The following is a 23,695-nucleotide window of genomic DNA, read 5'->3' as shown; positions in this document are numbered from 1 at the left end:
CAGAAAATCATACGGAAAAACTGGCGCATTTTAAATGTGGGACAGGTACACCTTAGCCCCCCGCTGTTTTCATTTAAGAGGAGTGCGAATCTGCGAGACACACTAGTACACACGCGCCCTAAAAACAGAGCGATCATCAAGACTAACACCCTGTGGAATTTGCCACCTGTTCAAGGACATCATGCATGTGGCAACTGTGCAGTATGCCCCAATACTAGACACACTACAGAAGTAGACATAGGGACAGACAAACCCTGGAGGCAGATCAAACATACTAACTGCAACAGTGAGAGGGTAATCTATTTGATCACCTGCCCCTGCGATTTGAGGTACGTGGGTATGACCACTAGAAAGGTTAAACTCAGGATAATGGAACACAAAAGTACCATTAGATGTCAAAGACAGGCAACCCGCATGACCAGACACTTTGTGGAATTTAAACACAGTCCTGATGACATTAGGTGGACGATTATAGAACAACCTTCCATTCCGTCCCACATAACTGATGTGTCCACTTTCCTGTTCCGAAAGGAGCAACGCTGGGTTTTCACACTCAGAAGCGACACGACAGGGTTAAACGAGTCAATTCCCTGGACTTCGTTATAACACTGTAGGGTCCAAGCACACTCTGCTAACATTGGGGTCTTTCATCCTTGGGTCCTGGCCTTGGTCGAGTTTCTAGATACAACATACTAGTGTGACAAACATAACATCTTCAGTTGTATCGTTTGGCACTTTAGCCAGAGTAGACTGGGACGTTGCTATAACCCCTTTATACTCCCTTTTTATTGTGCCACTATCCCAATTGCACAACATTTTCACAGCGAGAGAGGCACTCCTTTGCGTGTCGACCAGGAATTTACTTAGACATTTCCATAGTCACATGTCCATAATATGACTCCACGACTTGACATACATAAGAGGTTATACGTTCACTGCAATTCAACTCAGAGTGCTATTAGTATCTCCCTCTGTTGTGAATTGCCATAATTTCAGATGCGTCTATTTTGTACGCATTTGCATCCTTGCTCAAACTATAATGTCTTGTTCCCCTTGTTAATTATTTTTCAGGGGATACAAAATTGGAGGTCAGATTTATGTTAACCAGAACGAGGACATATGGGACCGTGACTGTATTCCCTAGCGATACTTCTGTTCTAGATATTACTCCACTTAGGCTATGAGCGCGCCATATCACTGCTTGAACTACATTTCCCAACAACCTTTGCACTTTACACGCACGTTCAGGGACGTTCTACGTCATCGCGCCTCTGTACGATGATTGGCCCGCTGTCCGGAGCATCATACAGTTGAAGGGCAGGCTTACGAGGCTCCTGTCACGCTCGGTACGACCAGGAAGGAAGTCCGGGGTAACGACGGACAGGTAAGCCTGCTCCCAACACATCGGCATATAATCGCTTGGTCTCTCCACTAGATTCTATCATTGAGACTGGGCCTAGAGTCACTCGTGATTGCACTTAAATGCGTGCCTCTATATTTGCTCAATGTTGGTGACTTTATTAGTTTTCGTGTTATGGACACGCTTGCCAAAAGATCTTGTTGAATCTGTTTTCCATCGCAGTAGCAGCATGTTGGTTCTCTTTTGTAGTCAGTCAACACACCTGTGTCTGTATATAGGTTTTTACGTTTTTAGAGCTATAGAACTTGGTGCTTACACAGTTGAATATATTGTCTTCTGTTGTATATGGCATTAGCTAGTTCTTTTTCCCCTTCTTTTTGTCTTCCAGAGCGTTGCCTCACGCCCTGAGTAGTAACCAGGAGTGTAGGTGCATCCCCGACTTTTTGCGGGTAAGGAGACCATGCAGTTTGTACGCCTGATAAGTGTTTATGTATGACACATTCGCACTAGGTTAAAGGAAATAGAGTAGATTTGTTCAGCACATTCATGTATTATTATTTTGTTTTGCCTCTAGGTGATTCAGTTACATCACATATCCACAGATTAGTAGGTACTTTGGTAGGTTGTATTGTTCCTTTTACCTCACTTTTCACTCACTCACGATTTTGCAGTAGTGTTACCTTTTCGGTCCTGACGAAAGCCACGGTCATTGGGTAGACACAGGTTGGCTGAAACATGTTGACCCATGAGGGCGCGGCCCTATAACGTTTGTGGACGCGCTCCCCTTACAATTTCTGCTGTTTTTAGTTTGGTGTCATTGGATACAGAATAAAATTTATTTTCCAATGATGATCAATTTTAAACCACTTTTTTCTACACACTGCATCTAGATTCACCACACTCATGACAGCTTTCTCAGTCTGAGATAATCTACCCTCCCAACCATAGTAATCAAAACATCCCTGAGCTCCTCCTTGTTACAGTAATCGAAGGAGTAGTAGCTCTATGACTACACCAGGTGTAGTTATGGGAGGTCCCAGATGATGAAGCATGCCACTTCGGTGGGTGATGGGACTTGACCCTCTTTATGAGGACTTTTTTCATTTTTGAATGTGCTGACTTGTCGCTTCTTTTCTTATGAGTGTTTGGCTTAGACCCGCGGACTTTATTTATTGTGTTGATTCAAGTGACTTGGGGATTTGTCTGCGCAGGTCTTTAAACTTCCCTCAGACCCTATGACCAGTTGTTTTGTATTGTGATAGTGTGCAGCTACGGCTGCGGGTCTTTTGAACGTCATACACCCAGCAGTGCTGTCGTGTTTCTTTCTATTTTTCTGCCTTTATAGGTTGTGTTACAGCCTCTTTACAGACTAGGTGTGTTTGTTTGACTCCCCTCTAGCAACATGACAGAACTCACAGGCCTGGCCTTTGACGATGAGATGGCCCGCCTCATTTTGACCACCACTCCAAGTATCCTAGAAATTACAGACAATCCGGCAGGAGCAACCGGTGACGACTGGGCGAAACTTCTCATTTTGAAGAAATCGCACACTCGCACCAGCATTCACGGTGCGATCATGACAGAGTATTTGCGTGGGAATTGCGCACCTACTGGCCTAATCGTTACCAACACACCCCGCCTCTTCTTACAGGATAAAGTCTTTCTTAAGGATTGGGCTCTGATAGCGTGGCGATGCACTCGCGACTGGCTAATTTTGATCATTAGCACTGCCAAACGCGTCGCCGACGCTATATTGATTGAGATCCAAATACTAGAAGGACAAATTAAGACAACTTTGTCCCATTCCATCTATAAGAAGAATCTCGATGATAACAACAAGTCTAATAAAGATTTTCGAGATGGCATTCTTTCATCTAAGATAGAAAAATTTAAGAAAGACTTAGCTAAATTTTCCTTTGAACGCGTCTATCCCTATACACAAGAGAACTATGTTCCACCTGAGTTCAATAGGAAAGGTAGACGATTTGGCTCCAACTACTCTTCATCTGGATCAGAAGAATGGTCAAGTGACTCTGATTCCACCACTCAAGAGTCAGCACGAAACAGAGGTAGAGGCAGTAACTCTAGGCGTAACTGGCGAGGGAATCAACAACCACAATGGTGGCAACCTCCACCGTGGCAATACCCAAATCCCCCCTTTCCGCCTAATATGATGCCTTTCAATCCCCCTCCACAGTTTTTCTACAACCAGCCTTTTTTAGGCCAGGGCCAGGGACGTTCGAGGGGACGAAGAAGAGGCCAACAAACCCCAAACCAAACGAGGGTTCATTGGAGCCCACCCCCACCAACATCACCACGGCACCTCCGCAGCTCGGCGAAGGGCCCAGTAGGGGCGGGACCCAGCAGCAGCTAGTGGTCAATCTTAGTTCTTATACTCTAACCGCCATGGAAGAGAAGGTCCTCAACAAAGGCTTGGGCTTTGTTCCGACCAATACGGGTGATCCGTTTACTCTCCAATGCGAGTTAGCTAAGTTTTTTCGAAAAATTAGACTGCATTTTTTCTTTCACGACAAGAGTCATGAAGATACAACATTGGCAGACGGTGTGACGGATAGTGGCCTCAGAAATAAATCCACATTCAATCCACCTACACATGCCTTGCCCCCTCATGTTCTTGCTTTCGAGACAGCTGTCACCAAAGAAACCTCTGTAATGATGAACAAACCAACTCATCAGTATCACAATCTACCTAACCTAGAGAAGCAGGCTCTGCTTTCTCTGTCCAGAAACTCCACGATTATCATCAAACCTGCCGATAAGGGAGGGGCGATTGTGATTTTAGATGCTCTTGACTACAAGACAGAGTGTCTAAGACAGCTCAGCAATGAGAGATTTTACAAAATCCTCAATCAAGATCCTACATTGCGTATCAAAAAAGAAATTTCGGAACTTGTTCATGAGGCTAAACTAGAGGGATGGATTTCAGCACGTGAAGCAGAATTTCTGGTGACAGAATATCCGGTCACCCCTTATTTTTACGTTCTGCCTAAAATCCACAAGACCCAACGCCCTCCCCCCGGTAGACCGATTATCTCCGGGTTGGGCTCGTTGCTCGAACCACTCTCAACATTTGTTGATGTTTTTCTTAGACCCTTGGTTAAAACCATGCCGACATATCTGCAGGATACCAAAGAAGTTTTACAACTACTTCCAGATCTAGACTTCAACACTGACACTGATTTTCTCGTCAGTTTTGACGTAGAATCTCTATATACCTGCATCCCTCAGACGGAGACTCTCGAAGCTATTAGAGGGCTCCTGGAAGCAAACAGTACTGGGTTGAGTTCGCCAGTGGGATTCATCATGGAGTGTGCCAGGTTGGCCATGACTGAAAAATTTTTCCAGTTCGAACACCAGCTGTACCTTCAAACATCAGGTACATCTATGGGCAGTGTTTTTGCTCCCAGCCTGGCCAATTTGTATGTACACCTGTTCGAACAACAGTGTGTCTTGTGTACTGACAACCCTTTCCGTGACTATATAGTCATATGGAAACGCTATATTGATGATATTTTCGTCATATGGCGAGGTGACTTTGAAATTCTAGAGACCTTTCATCTGTGGCTCAATGAGCAGAATTCCTTCCTCAATTTCACCATGGAAGCGAGTAAACTGAGTTTACCATTCCTTGACCTTCTCATCTTTCCAACTGCCAACGGACTAGGGAGTGAGCTGTATACCAAACCTATGGCAAGGAATTCTCTCTTGTCATATGAAAGTTTCCACCCTAAATCACTCAGATCCGGTTTACCATTTGGGCAATTTCTTCGTTTGAGACGTAACTGCACTGATACAGACAAGTTCAGAGAGCATGCTGACGTCCTGTCGAAGAATTTAAGGGCCAGGCAATACCCCGCGAAATTGATCAAACAATCATACAAGCGGGCCAGCAACAACAATCGTGATGCCCTATTAGAACCATCTGTACCCAAGGCCTCGCTGGACAGATTGACATGTGTGCAGACGTTCAGCACTCACTCTAACCAACTACAGAAAATCATACGGAAAAACTGGCGCATTTTAAATGTGGGACAGGTACACCTTAGCCCCCCGCTGTTTTCATTTAAGAGGAGTGCGAATCTGCGAGACACACTAGTACACACGCGCCCTAAAAACAGAGCGATCATCAAGACTAACACCCTGTGGAATTTGCCACCTGTTCAAGGACATCATGCATGTGGCAACTGTGCAGTATGCCCCAATACTAGACACACTACAGAAGTAGACATAGGGACAGACAAACCCTGGAGGCAGATCAAACATACTAACTGCAACAGTGAGAGGGTAATCTATTTGATCACCTGCCCCTGCGATTTGAGGTACGTGGGTATGACCACTAGAAAGGTTAAACTCAGGATAATGGAACACAAAAGTACCATTAGATGTCAAAGACAGGCAACCCGCATGACCAGACACTTTGTGGAATTTAAACACAGTCCTGATGACATTAGGTGGACGATTATAGAACAACCTTCCATTCCGTCCCACATAACTGATGTGTCCACTTTCCTGTTCCGAAAGGAGCAACGCTGGGTTTTCACACTCAGAAGCGACACGACAGGGTTAAACGAGTCAATTCCCTGGACTTCGTTATAACACTGTAGGGTCCAAGCACACTCTGCTAACATTGGGGTCTTTCATCCTTGGGTCCTGGCCTTGGTCGAGTTTCTAGATACAACATACTAGTGTGACAAACATAACATCTTCAGTTGTATCGTTTGGCACTTTAGCCAGAGTAGACTGGGACGTTGCTATAACCCCTTTATACTCCCTTTTTATTGTGCCACTATCCCAATTGCACAACATTTTCACAGCGAGAGAGGCACTCCTTTGCGTGTCGACCAGGAATTTACTTAGACATTTCCATAGTCACATGTCCATAATATGACTCCACGACTTGACATACATAAGAGGTTATACGTTCACTGCAATTCAACTCAGAGTGCTATTAGTATCTCCCTCTGTTGTGAATTGCCATAATTTCAGATGCGTCTATTTTGTACGCATTTGCATCCTTGCTCAAACTATAATGTCTTGTTCCCCTTGTTAATTATTTTTCAGGGGATACAAAATTGGAGGTCAGATTTATGTTAACCAGAACGAGGACATATGGGACCGTGACTGTATTCCCTAGCGATACTTCTGTTCTAGATATTACTCCACTTAGGCTATGAGCGCGCCATATCACTGCTTGAACTACATTTCCCAACAACCTTTGCACTTTACACGCACGTTCAGGGACGTTCTACGTCATCGCGCCTCTGTACGATGATTGGCCCGCTGTCCGGAGCATCATACAGTTGAAGGGCAGGCTTACGAGGCTCCTGTCACGCTCGGTACGACCAGGAAGGAAGTCCGGGGTAACGACGGACAGGTAAGCCTGCTCCCAACACATCGGCATATAATCGCTTGGTCTCTCCACTAGATTCTATCATTGAGACTGGGCCTAGAGTCACTCGTGATTGCACTTAAATGCGTGCCTCTATATTTGCTCAATGTTGGTGACTTTATTAGTTTTCGTGTTATGGACACGCTTGCCAAAAGATCTTGTTGAATCTGTTTTCCATCGCAGTAGCAGCATGTTGGTTCTCTTTTGTAGTCAGTCAACACACCTGTGTCTGTATATAGGTTTTTACGTTTTTAGAGCTATAGAGCTTGGTGCTTACACAGTTGAATATATTGTCTTCTGTTGTATATGGCATTAGCTAGTTCTTTTTCCCCTTCTTTTTGTCTTCCAGAGCGTTGCCTCACGCCCTGAGTAGTAACCAGGAGTGTAGGTGCATCCCCGACTTTTTGCGGGTAAGGAGACCATGCAGTTTGTACGCCTGATAAGTGTTTATGTATGACACATTCGCACTAGGTTAAAGGAAATAGAGTAGATTTGTTCAGCACATTCATGTATTATTATTTTGTTTTGCCTCTAGGTGATTCAGTTACATCACATATCCACAGATTAGTAGGTACTTTGGTAGGTTGTATTGTTCCTTTTACCTCACTTTTCACTCACTCACGATTTTTCAGTAGTGTTACCTTTTCGGTCCTGACGAAAGCCACGGTCATTGGGTAGACACAGGTTGGCTGAAACATGTTGACCCATGAGGGCGTGGCCCTATAACGTTTGTGGACGCGCTCCCCTTACAATTTCTGCTGTTTTTAGTTTGGTGTCATTGGATACAGAATAAAATTTATTTTCCAATGATGATCAATTTTAAACCACTTTTTTCTACACACTGCATCTAGATTCACCACACTCATGACAGCTTTCTCAGTCTGAGATAATCTACCCTCCCAACCATAGTAATCAAAACATCCCTGAGCTCCTCCTTGTTACAGTAATCGAAGGAGTAGTAGCTCTATGACTACACCAGGTGTAGTTATGGGAGGTCCCAGATGATGAAGCATGCCACTTCGGTGGGTGATGGGACTTGACCCTCTTTATGAGGACTTTTTTCATTTTTGAATGTGCTGACTTGTCGCTTCTTTTCTTATGAGTGTTTGGCTTAGACCCGCGGACTTTATTTATTGTGTTGATTCAAGTGATTTGGGGATTTGTCTGCGCAGGTCTTTAAACTTCCCTCAGACCCTATGACCAGTTGTTTTGTATTGTGATAGTGTGCAGCTACGGCTGCGGGTCTTTTGAACGTCATACACCCAGCAGTGCTGTCGTGTTTCTTTCTATTTTTCTGCCTTTATAGGTTGTGTTACAGCCTCTTTACAGACTAGGTGTGTTTGTTTGACTCCCCTCTAGCAACATGACAGAACTCACAGGCCTGGCCTTTGACGATGAGATGGCCCGCCTCATTTTGACCACCACTCCAAGTATCCTAGAAATTACAGACAATCCGGCAGGAGCAACCGGTGACGACTGGGCGAAACTTCTCATTTTGAAGAAATCGCACACTCGCACCAGCATTCACGGTGCGATCATGACAGAGTATTTGCGTGGGAATTGCGCACCTACTGGCCTAATCGTTACCAACACACCCCGCCTCTTCTTACAGGATAAAGTCTTTCTTAAGGATTGGGCTCTGATAGCGTGGCGATGCACTCGCGACTGGCTAATTTTGATCATTAGCACTGCCAAACGCGTCGCCAACGCTATATTGATTGAGATCCAAATACTAGAAGGACAAATTAAGACAACTTTGTCCCATTCCATCTATAAGAAGAATCTCGATGATAACAACAAGTCTAATAAAGATTTTCGAGATGGCATTCTTTCATCTAAGATAGAAAAATTTAAGAAAGACTTAGCTAAATTTTCCTTTGAACGCGTCTATCCCTATACACAAGAGAACTATGTTCCACCTGAGTTCAATAGGAAAGGTAGACGATTTGGCTCCAACTACTCTTCCTCTGGATCAGAAGAGTGGTCAAGTGACTCTGATTCCACCACTCAAGAGTCAGCACGAAACAGAGGTAGAGGCAGTAACTCTAGGCGTAACTGGCGAGGGAATCAACAACCACAATGGTGGCAACCTCCACCGTGGCAATACCCAAATCCCCCCTTTCCGCCTAATATGATGCCTTTCAATCCCCCTCCACAGTTTTTCTACAACCAGCCTTTTTTAGGCCAGGGCCGGGGACGTTCGAGGGGACGAAGAAGAGGCCAACAAACCCCAAACCAAACGAGGGTTCATTGGAGCCCACCCCCACCAACATCACCACGGCACCTCCGCAGCTCGGCGAAGGGCCCAGTAGGGGCGGGACCCAGCAGCAGCTAGTGGTCAATCTTAGTTCTTATACTCTAACCGCCATGGAAGAGAAGGTCCTCAACAAAGGCTTGGGCTTTGTTCCGACCAATACGGGTGATCCGTTTACTCTCCAATGCGAGTTAGCTAAGTTTTTTCGAAAAATCAGACTGCATTTTTTCTTTCACGACAAGAGTCATGAAGATACAACATTGGCAGACGGTGTGACGGATAGTGGCCTCAGAAATAAATCCACATTCAATCCACCTACACATGCCTTGCCCCCTCATGTTCTTGCTTTCGAGACAGCTGTCACCAAAGAAACCTCTGTAATGATGAACAAACCAACTCATCAGTATCACAATCTACCTAACCTAGAGAAGCAGGCTCTGCTTTCTCTGTCCAGAAACTCCACGATTATCATCAAACCTGCCGATAAGGGAGGGGCGATTGTGATTTTAGATGCTCTTGACTACAAGACAGAGTGTCTAAGACAGCTCAGCAATGAGAGATTTTACAAAATCCTCAATCAAGATCCTACATTGCGTATCAAAAAAGAAATTTCGGAACTTGTTCATGAGGCTAAACTAGAGGGATGGATTTCAGCACGTGAAGCAGAATTTCTGGTGACAGAATATCCGGTCACCCCTTATTTTTACGTTCTGCCTAAAATCCACAAGACCCAACGCCCTCCCCCCGGTAGACCGATTATCTCCGGGTTGGGCTCGTTGCTCGAACCACTCTCAACATTTGTTGATGTTTTTCTTAGACCCTTGGTTAAAACCATGCCGACATATCTGCAGGATACCAAAGAAGTTTTACAACTACTTCCAGATCTAGACTTCAACACTGACACGGATTTTCTCGTCAGTTTTGACGTAGAATCTCTATATACCTGCATCCCTCAGACGGAGACTCTCGAAGCTATTAGAGGGCTCCTGGAAGCAAACAGTACTGGGTTGAGTTCGCCAGTGGGATTCATCATGGAGTGTGCCAGGTTGGCCATGACTGAAAAATTTTTCCAGTTCGAACACCAGCTGTACCTTCAAACATCAGGTACATCTATGGGCAGTGTTTTTGCTCCCAGCCTGGCCAATTTGTATGTACACCTGTTCGATCAACAGTGTGTCTTGTGTACTGACAACCCTTTCCGTGACTATATAGTCATATGGAAACGCTATATTGATGATATTTTCGTCATATGGCGAGGTGACTTTGAAATTCTAGAGACCTTTCATCTGTGGCTCAATGAGCAGAATTCCTTCCTCAATTTCACCATGGAAGCGAGTAAACTGAGTTTACCATTCCTTGACCTTCTCATCTTTCCAACTGCCAACGGACTAGGGAGTGAGCTGTATACCAAACCTATGGCAAGGAATTCTCTCTTGTCATATGAAAGTTTCCACCCTAAATCACTCAGATCCGGTTTACCATTTGGGCAATTTCTTCGTTTGAGACGTAACTGCACTGATACAGACAAGTTCAGAGAGCATGCTGACGTCCTGTCGAAGAATTTAAGGGCCAGGCAATACCCCGCGAAATTGATCAAACAATCATACAAGCGGGCCAGCAACAACAATCGTGATGCCCTATTAGAACCATCTGTACCCAAGGCCTCGCTGGACAGATTGACATGTGTGCAGACGTTCAGCACTCACTCTAACCAACTACAGAAAATCATACGGAAAAACTGGCGCATTTTAAATGTGGGACAGGTACACCTTAGCCCCCCGCTGTTTTCATTTAAGAGGAGTGCGAATCTGCGAGACACACTAGTACACACGCGCCCTAAAAACAGAGCGATCATCAAGACTAACACCCTGTGGAATTTGCCACCTGTTCAAGGACATCATGCATGTGGCAACTGTGCAGTATGCCCCAATACTAGACACACTACAGAAGTAGACATAGGGACAGACAAACCCTGGAGGCAGATCAAACATACTAACTGCAACAGTGAGAGGGTAATCTATTTGATCACCTGCCCCTGCGATTTGAGGTACGTGGGTATGACCACTAGAAAGGTTAAACTCAGGATAATGGAACACAAAAGTACCATTAGATGTCAAAGACAGGCAACCCGCATGACCAGACACTTTGTGGAATTTAAACACAGTCCTGATGACATTAGGTGGACGATTATAGAACAACCTTCCATTCCGTCCCACATAACTGATGTGTCCACTTTCCTGTTCCGAAAGGAGCAACGCTGGGTTTTCACACTCAGAAGCGACACGACAGGGTTAAACGAGTCAATTCCCTGGACTTCGTTATAACACTGTAGGGTCCAAGCACACTCTGCTAACATTGGGGTCTTTCATCCTTGGGTCCTGGCCTTGGTCGAGTTTCTAGATACAACATACTAGTGTGACAAACATAACATCTTCAGTTGTATCGTTTGGCACTTTAGCCAGAGTAGACTGGGACGTTGCTATAACCCCTTTATACTCCCTTTTTATTGTGCCACTATCCCAATTGCACAACATTTTCACAGCGAGAGAGGCACTCCTTTGCGTGTCGACCAGGAATTTACTTAGACATTTCCATAGTCACATGTCCATAATATGACTCCACGACTTGACATACATAAGAGGTTATACGTTCACTGCAATTCAACTCAGAGTGCTATTAGTATCTCCCTCTGTTGTGAATTGCCATAATTTCAGATGCGTCTATTTTGTACGCATTTGCATCCTTGCTCAAACTATAATGTCTTGTTCCCCTTGTTAATTATTTTTCAGGGGATACAAAATTGGAGGTCAGATTTATGTTAACCAGAACGAGGACATATGGGACCGTGACTGTATTCCCTAGCGATACTTCTGTTCTAGATATTACTCCACTTAGGCTATGAGCGCGCCATATCACTGCTTGAACTACATTTCCCAACAACCTTTGCACTTTACACGCACGTTCAGGGACGTTCTACGTCATCGCGCCTCTGTACGATGATTGGCCCGCTGTCCGGAGCATCATACAGTTGAAGGGCAGGCTTACGAGGCTCCTGTCACGCTCGGTACGACCAGGAAGGAAGTCCGGGGTAACGACGGACAGGTAAGCCTGCTCCCAACACATCGGCATATAATCGCTTGGTCTCTCCACTAGATTCTATCATTGAGACTGGGCCTAGAGTCACTCGTGATTGCACTTAAATGCGTGCCTCTATATTTGCTCAATGTTGGTGACTTTATTAGTTTTCGTGTTATGGACATGCTTGCCAAAAGATCTTGTTGAATCTGTTTTCCATCGCAGTAGCAGCATGTTGGTTCTCTTTTGTAGTCAGTCAACACACCTGTGTCTGTATATAGGTTTTTACGTTTTTAGAGCTATAGAGCTTGGTGCTTACACAGTTGAATATATCGTCTTCTGTTGTATATGGCATTAGCTAGTTCTTTTTCCCCTTCTTTTTGTCTTCCAGAGCGTTGCCTCACGCCCTGAGTAGTAACCAGGAGTGTAGGTGCATCCCCGACTTTTTGCGGGTAAGGAGACCATGCAGTTTGTACGCCTGATAAGTGTTTATGTATGACACATTCGCACTAGGTTAAAGGAAATAGAGTAGATTTGTTCAGCACATTCATGTATTATTATTTTGTTTTGCCTCTAGGTGATTCAGTTACATCACTACGGTGCCACATATCCACAGATTAGTAGGTACTTTGGTAGGTTGTATTGTTCCTTTTACCTCACTTTTCACTCACTCACGATTTTGCAGTAGTGTTACCTTTTCGGTCCTGACGAAAGCCACGGTCATTGGGTAGACACAGGTTGGCTGAAACATGTTGACCCATGAGGGCGCGGCCCTATAACGTTTGTGGACGCGCTCCCCTTACAATTTCTGCTGTTTTTAGTTTGGTGTCATTGGATACAGAATAAAATTTATTTTCCAATGATGATCAATTTTAAACCACTTTTTTCTACACACTGCATCTAGATTCACCACACTCATGACAGCTTTCTCAGTCTGAGATAATCTACCCTCCCAACCATAGTAATCAAAACATCCTTGAGCTCCTCATGTTACAGTAATCGAAGGAGTAGTAGCTCTATGACTACACCAGGTGTAGTTATGGGAGGTCCCAGATGATGAAGCATGCCACTTCGGTGGGTGATGGGACTTGGCCCTCTTTATGAGGACTTTTTTCATTTTTGAATGTGCTGACTTGTCGCTTCTTTTCTTATGAGTGTTTGGCTTAGACCCGCGGACTTTATTTATTGTGTTGATTCAAGTGATTTGGGGATTTGTCTGCGCAGGTCTTTAAACTTCCCTCAGACCCTATGACCAGTTGTTTTGTATCAGGAATGGACATAACCAAACAGTTAATGCGTAGAGAAGTATTTTGGATTAAGCGCTTAGCCAACATGATACCATTGGGTCCTAATGACTGCCTGGATATGAATTGCTTCTTATAAATTAACCAACTGCAATAAGATACATATATTCAGGCTGACCTTACAGATCAGGCCAGCATGAATCTGGTTGACTGGCATATAACCCACAAGGGAGGGAGATTTAGGTGCTTGCACATGGTGAAGGGTTCTATTCTCTCATAAGGTTTCTTTTCTGGTGGCACTCTACCAGAGTAGTTTAGCATTCGTTCGGCAAGTTACACTGACACCTTGGACACATTCGTTTTTACCACTCATATTCATGTCTTCACATATTATTGCAATGGCTATGTGTCTTTGCATCATAGTCCATTGTATTCATTTTTTGCATCACTTTATTCTACTGGTAGTGTACCATGCATAGTAATTTTTATTTATTTACTCACAATTCGTCAGCCACCTAAGAAATAGACTCCTCAGGGGGTCTTGTTTCACAGTTTACACTTCTGTTTTACAAAGCTGTTGTAATACCTTTATTTCGGTCGGCAGACCATAAAAAGTACACACAAAAAAACACTGAAGAAGAAAACAGTAAATACAACAATTAAGTTAAAAAGTTCCGCCTACTATGCCACATATACAGCAAATAGCGGGAGACCGCAAACACAATAGGAGGATGGGTATCGTAGGTCAATATCCTACAGGCCTGTGTAAAGTGCAAGAATCTCAAATTCCTGCAAATAGTAATCAACCAGCGTTTTCTAATTGCAGAATAGGCGGGACAAAAAAACAAAACATGAGGAATATTCTCAATATTAGGGGTGCATGCGGGGCAAGCTTCAGTGGTCAATTTGGTCCATTTAGAAGTAAAGGACCTAATGGGAAGGGTACCGTTTCTTAGCTGGATATACAGCTTACGGGCAGCTGGAGGTTCAAAAGCTGTTCAGTCCAAAGCAGGGTCTTTGCTTCATTTTGACTAAACATAGTTTCAAGATGGCGTTACTTCCTGTATTTCGTTAGTCCTCTTTTCATGTCTTTTATCGCGGGTCTTTTTAAATCGTCTCGCTGCCTCGGGCACTATTCACTTGGGAACGGAGTGCACCCCAAATAGCATTGAGAAAACCAGGACGGTAAGAGCATTGACCATCCGTCAAGTAGGAACTTCGTGTGTTTATCAAGAACCGGCATTTTTGCGTCCTGTTAAAAGAGCTGACGGTCACTCTTTCTTTCCAGATCACTAACATTACGGTGAGACTATATTCGCATCTATTGGAGATTCCTCACATTAAGTGGGTGAGTGTAATTCCCCGTTGTTTTAGTGCGCATTTTGTTTACGTTTGGTATGGTATATCCTCATACCTCTTAATTCTTACAGGACCGGTCACGCCAGGCAGCACTTTAATTTTTACCGTTTGGCATTACGTTTAGGGTAAGCAAATTCATCGTCTCACAGTAATTATCACTGAGGGGCACGGAATATATGGTACTAACTCCAGTGATCTTTGCAGTTTGCAGCTGTTTAAATTGAGGCTGGTCTACACAGATTTCTTTTAGGTGAGAGTCGTATATTAGACAAACTTCAACAGCTTGGTTTTCCTTTGGTGTCATTAAGCTGTTACTATTAGGCACACGGCTCTTAGAGCACAACATTTTCTTGCTGTTATCATTTGGGTCTCACTACCTTAATTTGTTTTCTTTCGGCACTTTAATTTGGCTTTATTCACCATTAATTTTGGGTTTTGTATGTAATCCTGGGGTAATTCGGTAGGTTTTCCTTCTTTCTTCTCTTTTTTTGGTAGAATATTTGTGCAGGTGCATACGAGGTCTCACAGGGCAATTACAACTGCACAGGAAAGTAAACATGCACCCCAACATTCAGGCAGGTTGGGTAATGTCGCCTCTATGTATATAAAGTATGATTATACATTGATATGAGCATAGGTTGGCCCCTGACGAAGGGACTTCTTCGTCCCGAAATGCATTGGGCATTCATGAACCAGTGTTTATTTTGATTTAATGGACTGAATCATATACAACCATCAGATTGAGATCATTATTGTTTATATACTCCCATTTAGTTGTTGAACATTGTACATATTGTATTTATGATCATATGTTTTCATTATGATTTAATGACTGATATGTAAATTGAACATTAAGGAGAATTAATGGTTTAATGTTTTCAATGTCTTGAGTGTTAGTCTCATATGAGACTTGGGTATCAGCACCCAGTGAATTGTGCATGGCACCATCAAGTTCATGTACTTGTAACAGTCTCTTGACTCGCTCACACTTGGTTTGACAGCATGTGTAGTGCTGTAGCACCATTGTTTAGTATAGGTTTAACCAGCAACAAAGGAGTGCTCCTCCAACCCCCTAAATAATTCAGTTTCATATTGCCTCTAAAACATATATTAGATTAATATCTGAAAACTCTATCAATTTGTTAAAAATAAGTCTATTTTGGAATCCCATCTTATTTGATAATTATATTGTACAAAAGTTGAAAATAATATATGTAATCTCTCAAACTGGTTGCCATCTTCTAGATGTCAGGCAAATTCATTCATATTACATCATTGTTTTTGGACAGTAAGTTATATAATGCAAAACTGAGTGAAAAATCTGATTGTTGGCAGTGGAGTAAAGAATTTAGCATGTCAAACCATATGTTATTTGACTGTCCAATTATTTTTACATTTTGGTCTGGTGTACAATTTCACTAATTTTTTATTTCAATATTTATTTTTCATGTAAAATTGTTATTGGTAAATATTATCTTCTTACATTTCCTTTGACATATATTGCTACAAAAACTGTTGAATTACTAATTTCTTCTATTATCAAAGTTATGAATTGGAAATCCATTAATGATTTGTCCACAAATGCTTGATGGGAATGGATTATTATATATAAGAATTGTGGTTGAATTCTCCTGTCATAAGAATAATAAGCCACTTTCTATCAAATCTTTAATTTGGAAGACTGTTAGTTATTATATTACTAATAGGTGATTTAACCAACCAAATATACCTTTTTTAGTTAATATTATATAGGAATAATAATGTGTAGTATAATTTACTATTTCTTCATTATATTTTTATAAAACCTTTGTACATTTATTAGCCTCTGTTTAATATGTATGATATTATTTTAGACAGCACATTTTTTGCTGTTATTTTTGTCTGTCCTTGTTATTGTATTGTATTCAATCAAATATTTTGAACTAAACAAGCACTTGGATTAAATGACTGCCAGTCATTCCAGGGATTAAAGAACAACAAAGAAGCAATGTAGCAGCTGTAATATGAATAGAGCTTACTCATAACAGTGCCTGGCTTGTGCCTGGCCGGTGGCAGTGCACTTAATAATAGTCATTGTTACCGTTTTCAGTGGTCCTCATTTTATAAACCTTAGAAGGATAAAGCAATTTCTTCTGGACTATAATCATGCGTCCTTCAGGGTGTTCACAGATCTCCATATCAGGAATATTTACTCAGCCCGTCTTAGTTGCATGTAGCTTTTATTCAGAAATTAATCATAAAACTTAAAAACCATAAGAAAGGTGGCAGCTGATAAGTAAAGGGATAGAAATATTTAACCTTATTTACTAAAAGGTTGTCGGCAAATCAACTGTGGGCCTTTGAAATTATTAGTAGATTGAAGCTGTGTTTTATGCTGCATCAAGTGAGTACCCGTCAAAACATAAATTAGGGCCATATTTATTGGCAGTTCGGGCTGGACTGTTCCCATGAGGCACAGGGTCAAGACTGATTTGCATATGGCCATGTCTGAACTTGGGTGGCGTGGTGAGCAAAATAACAATGGATTAAACCCAGATCTGTGACTGGGGGTGAATGTTTTGCCAATGTGCAACATTCCGTGCATCATCTTGTGTGTTTTGCTGTTCGCCCTATGTGAGAAGGGTATGCCCAGACGTGGGTCCCGTGCTCACTACGCCACTTGAGTCAAGCTATCCTGGCTGAAGAGGGGTGAAACCCCGAAACCGGTCCTAGGATGCTTGATTCCTGTCCAGGGAAGACATGGTTTGGCAGTTCGGGCTGGACTGTTCCCATGAGGCACAGGGTCAAGACTGATTTGCATATGGCCATGTCTGAACTGGGGTGGCGTGGTGGGGAAAATAACGATGGATTAAACCCAGATCTGTGCCCGTGGGTGAATGTTTTGCCAATGTGCAACATTCCGTCCATCATCTTGTTTGTTTTGCTGTTCGCCCTATGTGGGAAGGGTATGCCCAGACGTGGGTCCCGTGCTTACTACGCCACTGGAGTCAAGCTATCCTGGCTGAAGAGGGGTGAAACCCCGAAACCGGTCCTAGGATGCTTGTCTCCGGTCCAGGGAAGACATGGTTTGGCAGTTCGGGCTGGACTGTTCCCATGAGGCACAAGATCAAGACTGATTTGCATATGGCCATGTCTGAACTGGAGTGGCGTGGTGAGCAAAATAACGATGGATTAAACCCAGATCTGTGACTGGGGGTGAATGTTTTGCCAATGTGCAACATTGCATCCATCATTTTGTGTGTGCATATTTATTGATTGACAGGTAGTATGAATGAGTCAAAGTGGATACATGATACTTTATCACAAGGACAGTCTTTACTTTTTTATTGTTTCCATTGAAACAGTTTTTATCAGTATTATTGATTTTTCATTCCTGGTTTTACAGTGTGTTTGTCAGAGACGGACATTCATGAGAGGAAGCGACAAACTGTGACTACCAAGGTGAGGGTCCACTTGTGGTAATGCTGTTTTAGTAGCCATTTTATTCAAAAGACCATAAATGCTCCTGAGCGCAGTTTTTAGCTAAATATCAATATAGTATAGTGCGTTGCTACCATTGCTGCAGCAGGTACAGTAGTACTGGAGGCCAGTGCCTTGAGGGGCCTGCTGAACCCTGATAATTGCTATATTTTACTCCCCCAGGGCCCATAGCATCCTTGCTATGCTACTGGTTTAGTAGTAAAAAACGTTATTTCGGCCAGGAGGCCATAAAAGTATAGGATAAACAACATGTTACACCTTTTTAGCTGCAAATGAGAGAGCAAGCAATAGGCACAATATCCAGATACCACAGATTACACATATAACGTGCATTAATGACAAGAACAAATGGCATCGGGTAAAGTGCATAATAGTATCCCATCATATGACAATAAAGTGCACACAAGGTATAAACAATCAAATAAAGTGCATAAAAGAAAGGCAATTGTTCAGTTGCGTATCTATTACTTCGTACTTAGAATAAGAGCTGATTACAAGGGTCTGATTGTTTGAAATTTAGAATCGAGTTCTAAATCTCTAATAAAGAAAGTCTGGAGCGTATAGTCCAAGCTGCAAACAAATATTTGCTAATAGTAAACACTGTAATCCCAGAGGAGTCACAGATATAAATCCTGCGGGCAATCAAAAATATGTCAAGGCCCAAGTTGAGGCACAAAGGACGAATCCATTTGTGCCTAGCACCGGTGTAATATGGAGAGAAAAAACAAAAAGTGGTCAAAAGCCTCAGATTTATACCCACACAAATTGCATTCGCTCATACTGGTAGAGTCTGAGGACCATTTGTTGGTATAAGCCCTAAGTGGGAGAATGCCAAAGCAACATTTAATGTATAGACTTTTTGCAAGGGAAGGGGTAATCTCGTGGAGGAAAGCCTCAAATTTAGGAAATGGTTTGAAGAACTAGATTTGGGTAGATAAAGATCCCAAATTGGTAGTTTGATGCCACTGGGCCACTAGAAAATCCCAATAGGTTATTTTTCGGCTATCCTTGGAGTTTAAGTTAATACACTCAGGGTAGGTGTAAAAGGACTGAAGGCCTAGACTTGTACACCAATCGTTTAGATGGATAAGCCACTTAATTGTTTTATCTGAATCTAGGTTCTTAATTTCTAAGAGGTCCCTTCTGTACGAATTCAGATCACGATTGGACCATAGTCTGATCCAATACAGGAGGGGTCTTAGGGTGGCAAGTTGTTCAATACCTTTGTGAGCAATAATGTGAGGAACTTAAACTCCTTCATCTTTAACAAATTGAGGTGACTGTTTCCACATAACCGTAAAGTGCTGCTGTTTGTGTTTTGGCCCTATACTGCATTTTTAGGATACCAGCCGAAGTGTGAGAAATAATCAGGGTGCTTTGAGGATCTGGGTGACCATGAGAGGGAGTTAGTAATCCTTACTCCAAGGTAATCAAAAGTTTGAACCAGCTGCAAGGGAGTGGTGCCTAAGGTGAATTGGAACATGAAGTTTTTATGGAGTCTAAAGGCCGTGGGTTTTGTCATTTGGGTGTTAATTTCTAGCCCTCTAGAAAGACAGAATCCTTCAAATTTAGTAAAGAGGTTTTGTAGGCCATACGGATTCCTAGAGAGGAGGAGGGGATCGTCCATTTTTGGGTCACTCCTATCGCCCTTTTTAAATATGGGAATAATGTGAGCCTCAGCCCAGGTAGGGGGTAGATCATCTCCTTTAAGAATTTCCTTTGAGAGGCAATTGATGTAAGGAGTTCAGATATCGATTTCAGATTTAAATAGATCACCAGGGATGGCGTCAGGTACAGGAGCCTTGCCATAGTGCAAATAATCGATTGCCAATTTCTATCTGTTAGAGAGAAACAGAGCTCTTTACATGGAGAAATAACAGGAAGGGGGCTGGTAGAGATGGACTTATTGTGTCGAATATTGTAATAAAGCACTGAAAAATGGTCTGTCCAAACTGATGGTGGTATGTAATGGTCAATCTGAGTACTAGCCCCATATGACCATGTGAAATAATCTGCCAAAACAGTGCCTCTTGCCTGTCCTGGGCAGCGTTCAAAAGATCCTGCCAGAGGGTTTCATTCCATTTGCGTTGTTTATCTTTAAGGATATGCTTATAGGATTGGTGAGCGACACAAACAGCAACTAGATTATGATCTTTACTCTCCATCAGGAGGCGCCCCTTGGCACTGCGGCTTTCTTGGTCATACCAAGGGGTAGATTTCAAGGGCTTATTGAGATGTGGTTTATATGGCTTTATGAACAGATCTTTAAGGGACTGAAAGACAGAGAGATGATTATTCAATATCAGCTGATTAGAAAAAGGGCAGTATTCTGCATCTTGGCCAAAAAAAGAGTGTATTTCGGCCTGCAAGTTGGAATTATTTGCTATACATGGACACTTAATGCCCCTTCTATTATTGGAAACAGATGGTAAGGTTTGGGGCTGCATTTGTGCAATACATAAGTCAGAAAAGAAATCTTCTGATAATATTCATTCCAGGGCATAGTGGTCGCTATCATCTCTGGGGAGAACCCTAAAATCACATAAATTATTCCACAGTCTACTATCGATGATGAAATAATGAATGTGTGATTCCTTAGTGCCCTTTTTAAACGCTAAGGGGCCTATTAGGATGGCGGGCGGACTTTAGTCAGTCCCGCAACTGCAATTAGGATGCCACCGCCACCGTGGTGGTGGCATCCTCAATTCCCAGCATTGTGGCGGGCGGTGCTCACAGCACCGCCCGCCATAATGCTGGGAATGCACGTTGTGCATTGTCATGCACAAGGTGACAGGCACCGCGTGGTGCCTGCCACCTTGTCCGTGACAATGTAAGGGGGTACCATAGATACTCTCCATGTGCATCCCCCACCCCCTCAATACCCTGGGGGCCCGCAACGGCCCCCGAAAGCAAAATCTGCATGCCTTTCCTTGGCGGCAACACCGCCACGGAAAGGCTGCTTCTCGCTCCCATGCTAATTTGGATGGCGGTGTCTAGCAGACATGCCACTATATCCAGACCCTTGTATGTCCGGTCGACTGGTCGTCCGGCGGAAAACCGGCAGACGGTCTTTCTGTCCGCTGGGGTCCCCCCGCCATACTAATATGGCGGGGGGAAATGGGTGGCGGGCGGGGTATGATATAGGGCAGATCGCCACTGCCATGCGGGTGGTGGCGATCCGCCCTACATCCTAATAGACCACATATCAGACTCAGTTCTTCAATTACAAGCACTGACACCAAAGGAAAGAGTTAGAGACACGAGCTGTTAAGATGCTGTAGACCAAACTTTTAAGAAGTCTGCATCCTAAAATGGAATACTAAGGGCTTCATCTTTGCTAATGATATTTGAGCAAACAATGGAGAGACCTCCTTTGGGTTTTGATTCAATGGATAACTTTATTGATGTAGGAGACGCTATCTCCGAATGGCCTGGGGCTAGGCTTGGGCACATTAATCATGAAAACCTTTGAGCCCACACAGTTTTGAGGCACACAATGATGCTTTTTATTTAGAAAAATATGATTAAAGGCATATGCTCAAGAGGGCGGCTTCAAGGCAGAGTTCCTACCTGAAAATATGCCCATATAAGATGGAAAACAAGTCTGATAGCTCTGCAAAGATGCATTGCCCTGAGGTTTAGGGTCATTAGGGAACAGGAGGCCCCACTCTTGTGCTGAGAAGTTATCAATTGGATAGTGCGGGCACGTGGTAAAGCATTATAGGCTGATGCAGGGATTATCGGCAGCGGGGAAAAGCAAGTAGCGGGGGTAGGTAGCAGGGTAAGCTGATTCAGAACCACTCTAGGAGCATGATAAGATCCTGAAGTCTTTGTGGCTCTGTGGGTTTCTTTCTGATCTATAGGTAAGAGTATTAAAAGCAGTCATTTTAGATTACCTATCTCCTCTTTCAGGTTGCTCAATGTATCAAATAATTTCTGTGTTGAAAAATGGTCCAAAATAAGGAAACCAGGATTACTACCAGACTCTGAAAGTTTAGGCTGGTCTATAGGTTATTCAACCTCTAGGTCTTAAAGTATTGCAAATGTATTACTACATACAATTGGAAAACTGGGGAGTTCAGGGCCCGAGTTGTCTATGAGAACTGGGGTAATGGAGACTAATCCGACTCAGGTATGGGATTAAGGGTAGAAGGGGACACACTTTTGGTAGAAGTTGTTGGTAGAATACTTCTGTCAGACTTATTTAAAAAACAAGTAATCTTTGAAGCACCCTTCTGTGATTTACCCTCACTAGTTAATGATTCAACCTCATCTATCAGGGAGTCAGTTTCTTTAAGGATGCAGGTCTTAGCAGCATAGTTTGGATGTTTTTTGGACTTGTGAGCCCCAAAAGAGCCCTCTTCTGCATTTCTCTTGCCCAAATACACAAAGTAAAATAAACCTGGAGGGAAACATAACCTTAATACTATACATCCCAAAATCGTAGCACAATATGTTGATTGTATGCACAATAGAATATCTGAAAGCAACTGATTCTACAACAATGTTTATACATACAAAGTATAGATTTAATTTAATTCAATTCACTGCATTGCTAGAGTGCAAAGCTCCTCCCATAGAGGTTCCTGGCACTCGCGGACAGCTCATGGAAGAAAAAAAGCCTAAAAAGGGCTAAGGACCAGGCAGGAGTCAAAAAGCAGGGCCTTAAGACTTTGTCTAAAGCAGGGTTCAGAAGGGCTGCACTGCAAACTAGGAGGTATAACCAGATATAAGAAAGAACTCCCACCTCTTCTTGCTTTGTAAATGTGAGGGGATTGGAGCAGTTCCAGCTTATTCAAGCTTAAGGATCTGATTTGAGAATAGGGCTTCAATCTTAACCTGATATAAAGAGGACTTCTATGAGCAAAGGCTCTTAAAGCAAAGGTGAGAGCTTTAAATTGAACCCTCTTGATGACAGGGATCAAATGATAATGCCAGTGTTGATGGTAAAGTGGGGAAATTTATCATCGCTTGGAGCCGTTGAATTCAGAAAGCGGGAAGGCCTATGTACAGGCTATTGACAGAGTCCAAGTTGGATGTAACCAAGGCAAGGATAATCGTTATCAGGCAATCTTCAAGAATCAGGTGGAGCATCCTCCAGAGAACCCTCAAGGTGGCAAAGCAAATGATGGATAAAGACTTAACTTGAGGATGGAATCCAGTTTTATCCCCAGGTTACTCACTACTGGAGCTAAGGAGGAAAGAACACCTAATTTCGATGGCCACCAAATGCTAGGATTTGGCAAGGACTTGGTGGCAAAAAAGATGATCTCAGTTCTGAATTAAGTTTCAGGCAGCTTCCATTCATCCATCCCACAATAGCCTTCAAGCAGGGCTTGAGAGAGCTCAAGGTTGCTGGTGTGCTTTCATGAAACGCAGAAGGAGCTGGGTGTCATCCGCATAGGAGACCACCCGCACCCTCCACCCTCCAAGACTCCGCAAGGTTAGTCAGAGGTTCCACTTAGATATTAAAAAGGGTGGGGCTAAGCGCTGGACACTCTATTCTCTAGAGG

The 23,695-nt window shown here is 43.1% G+C and overlaps 1 protein-coding gene across 7 annotated transcripts in view; it reads left to right on the top strand.

Moving 5' to 3' along the window:
• The window catches only part of CD226 (CD226 molecule), a 434,463-nt gene that overhangs the window by 393,431 nt on the left and 17,337 nt on the right, over nt 1–23,695 (top strand). For 2 of the 7 annotated variants that reach the window (XM_085605901.1, XM_085605896.1), the window contains one exon: nt 18,088–18,143. The exons of 4 other annotated variants lie outside the window; for them this stretch is intronic. In XM_085605901.1, coding sequence (XP_085462027.1) covers nt 18,088–18,135 — 48 coding nt within the window. In that variant the 3' untranslated portion in view covers nt 18,136–18,143. Of the gene's footprint in view, nt 1–1,748; nt 1,810–18,087; nt 18,144–23,695 lie in introns of all 7 variants that reach the window. One more of the 7 variants, XM_085605897.1, reaches the window with a different exon arrangement.

This window comes from Triturus cristatus, chromosome 5_1 (assembly GCF_964204655.1).
Source record: "Triturus cristatus chromosome 5_1, aTriCri1.1, whole genome shotgun sequence".
Lineage (NCBI taxonomy): Eukaryota > Metazoa > Chordata > Amphibia > Caudata > Salamandridae > Triturus > Triturus cristatus.
This window is presented reverse-complemented; position numbering and strand designations above follow the sequence as displayed.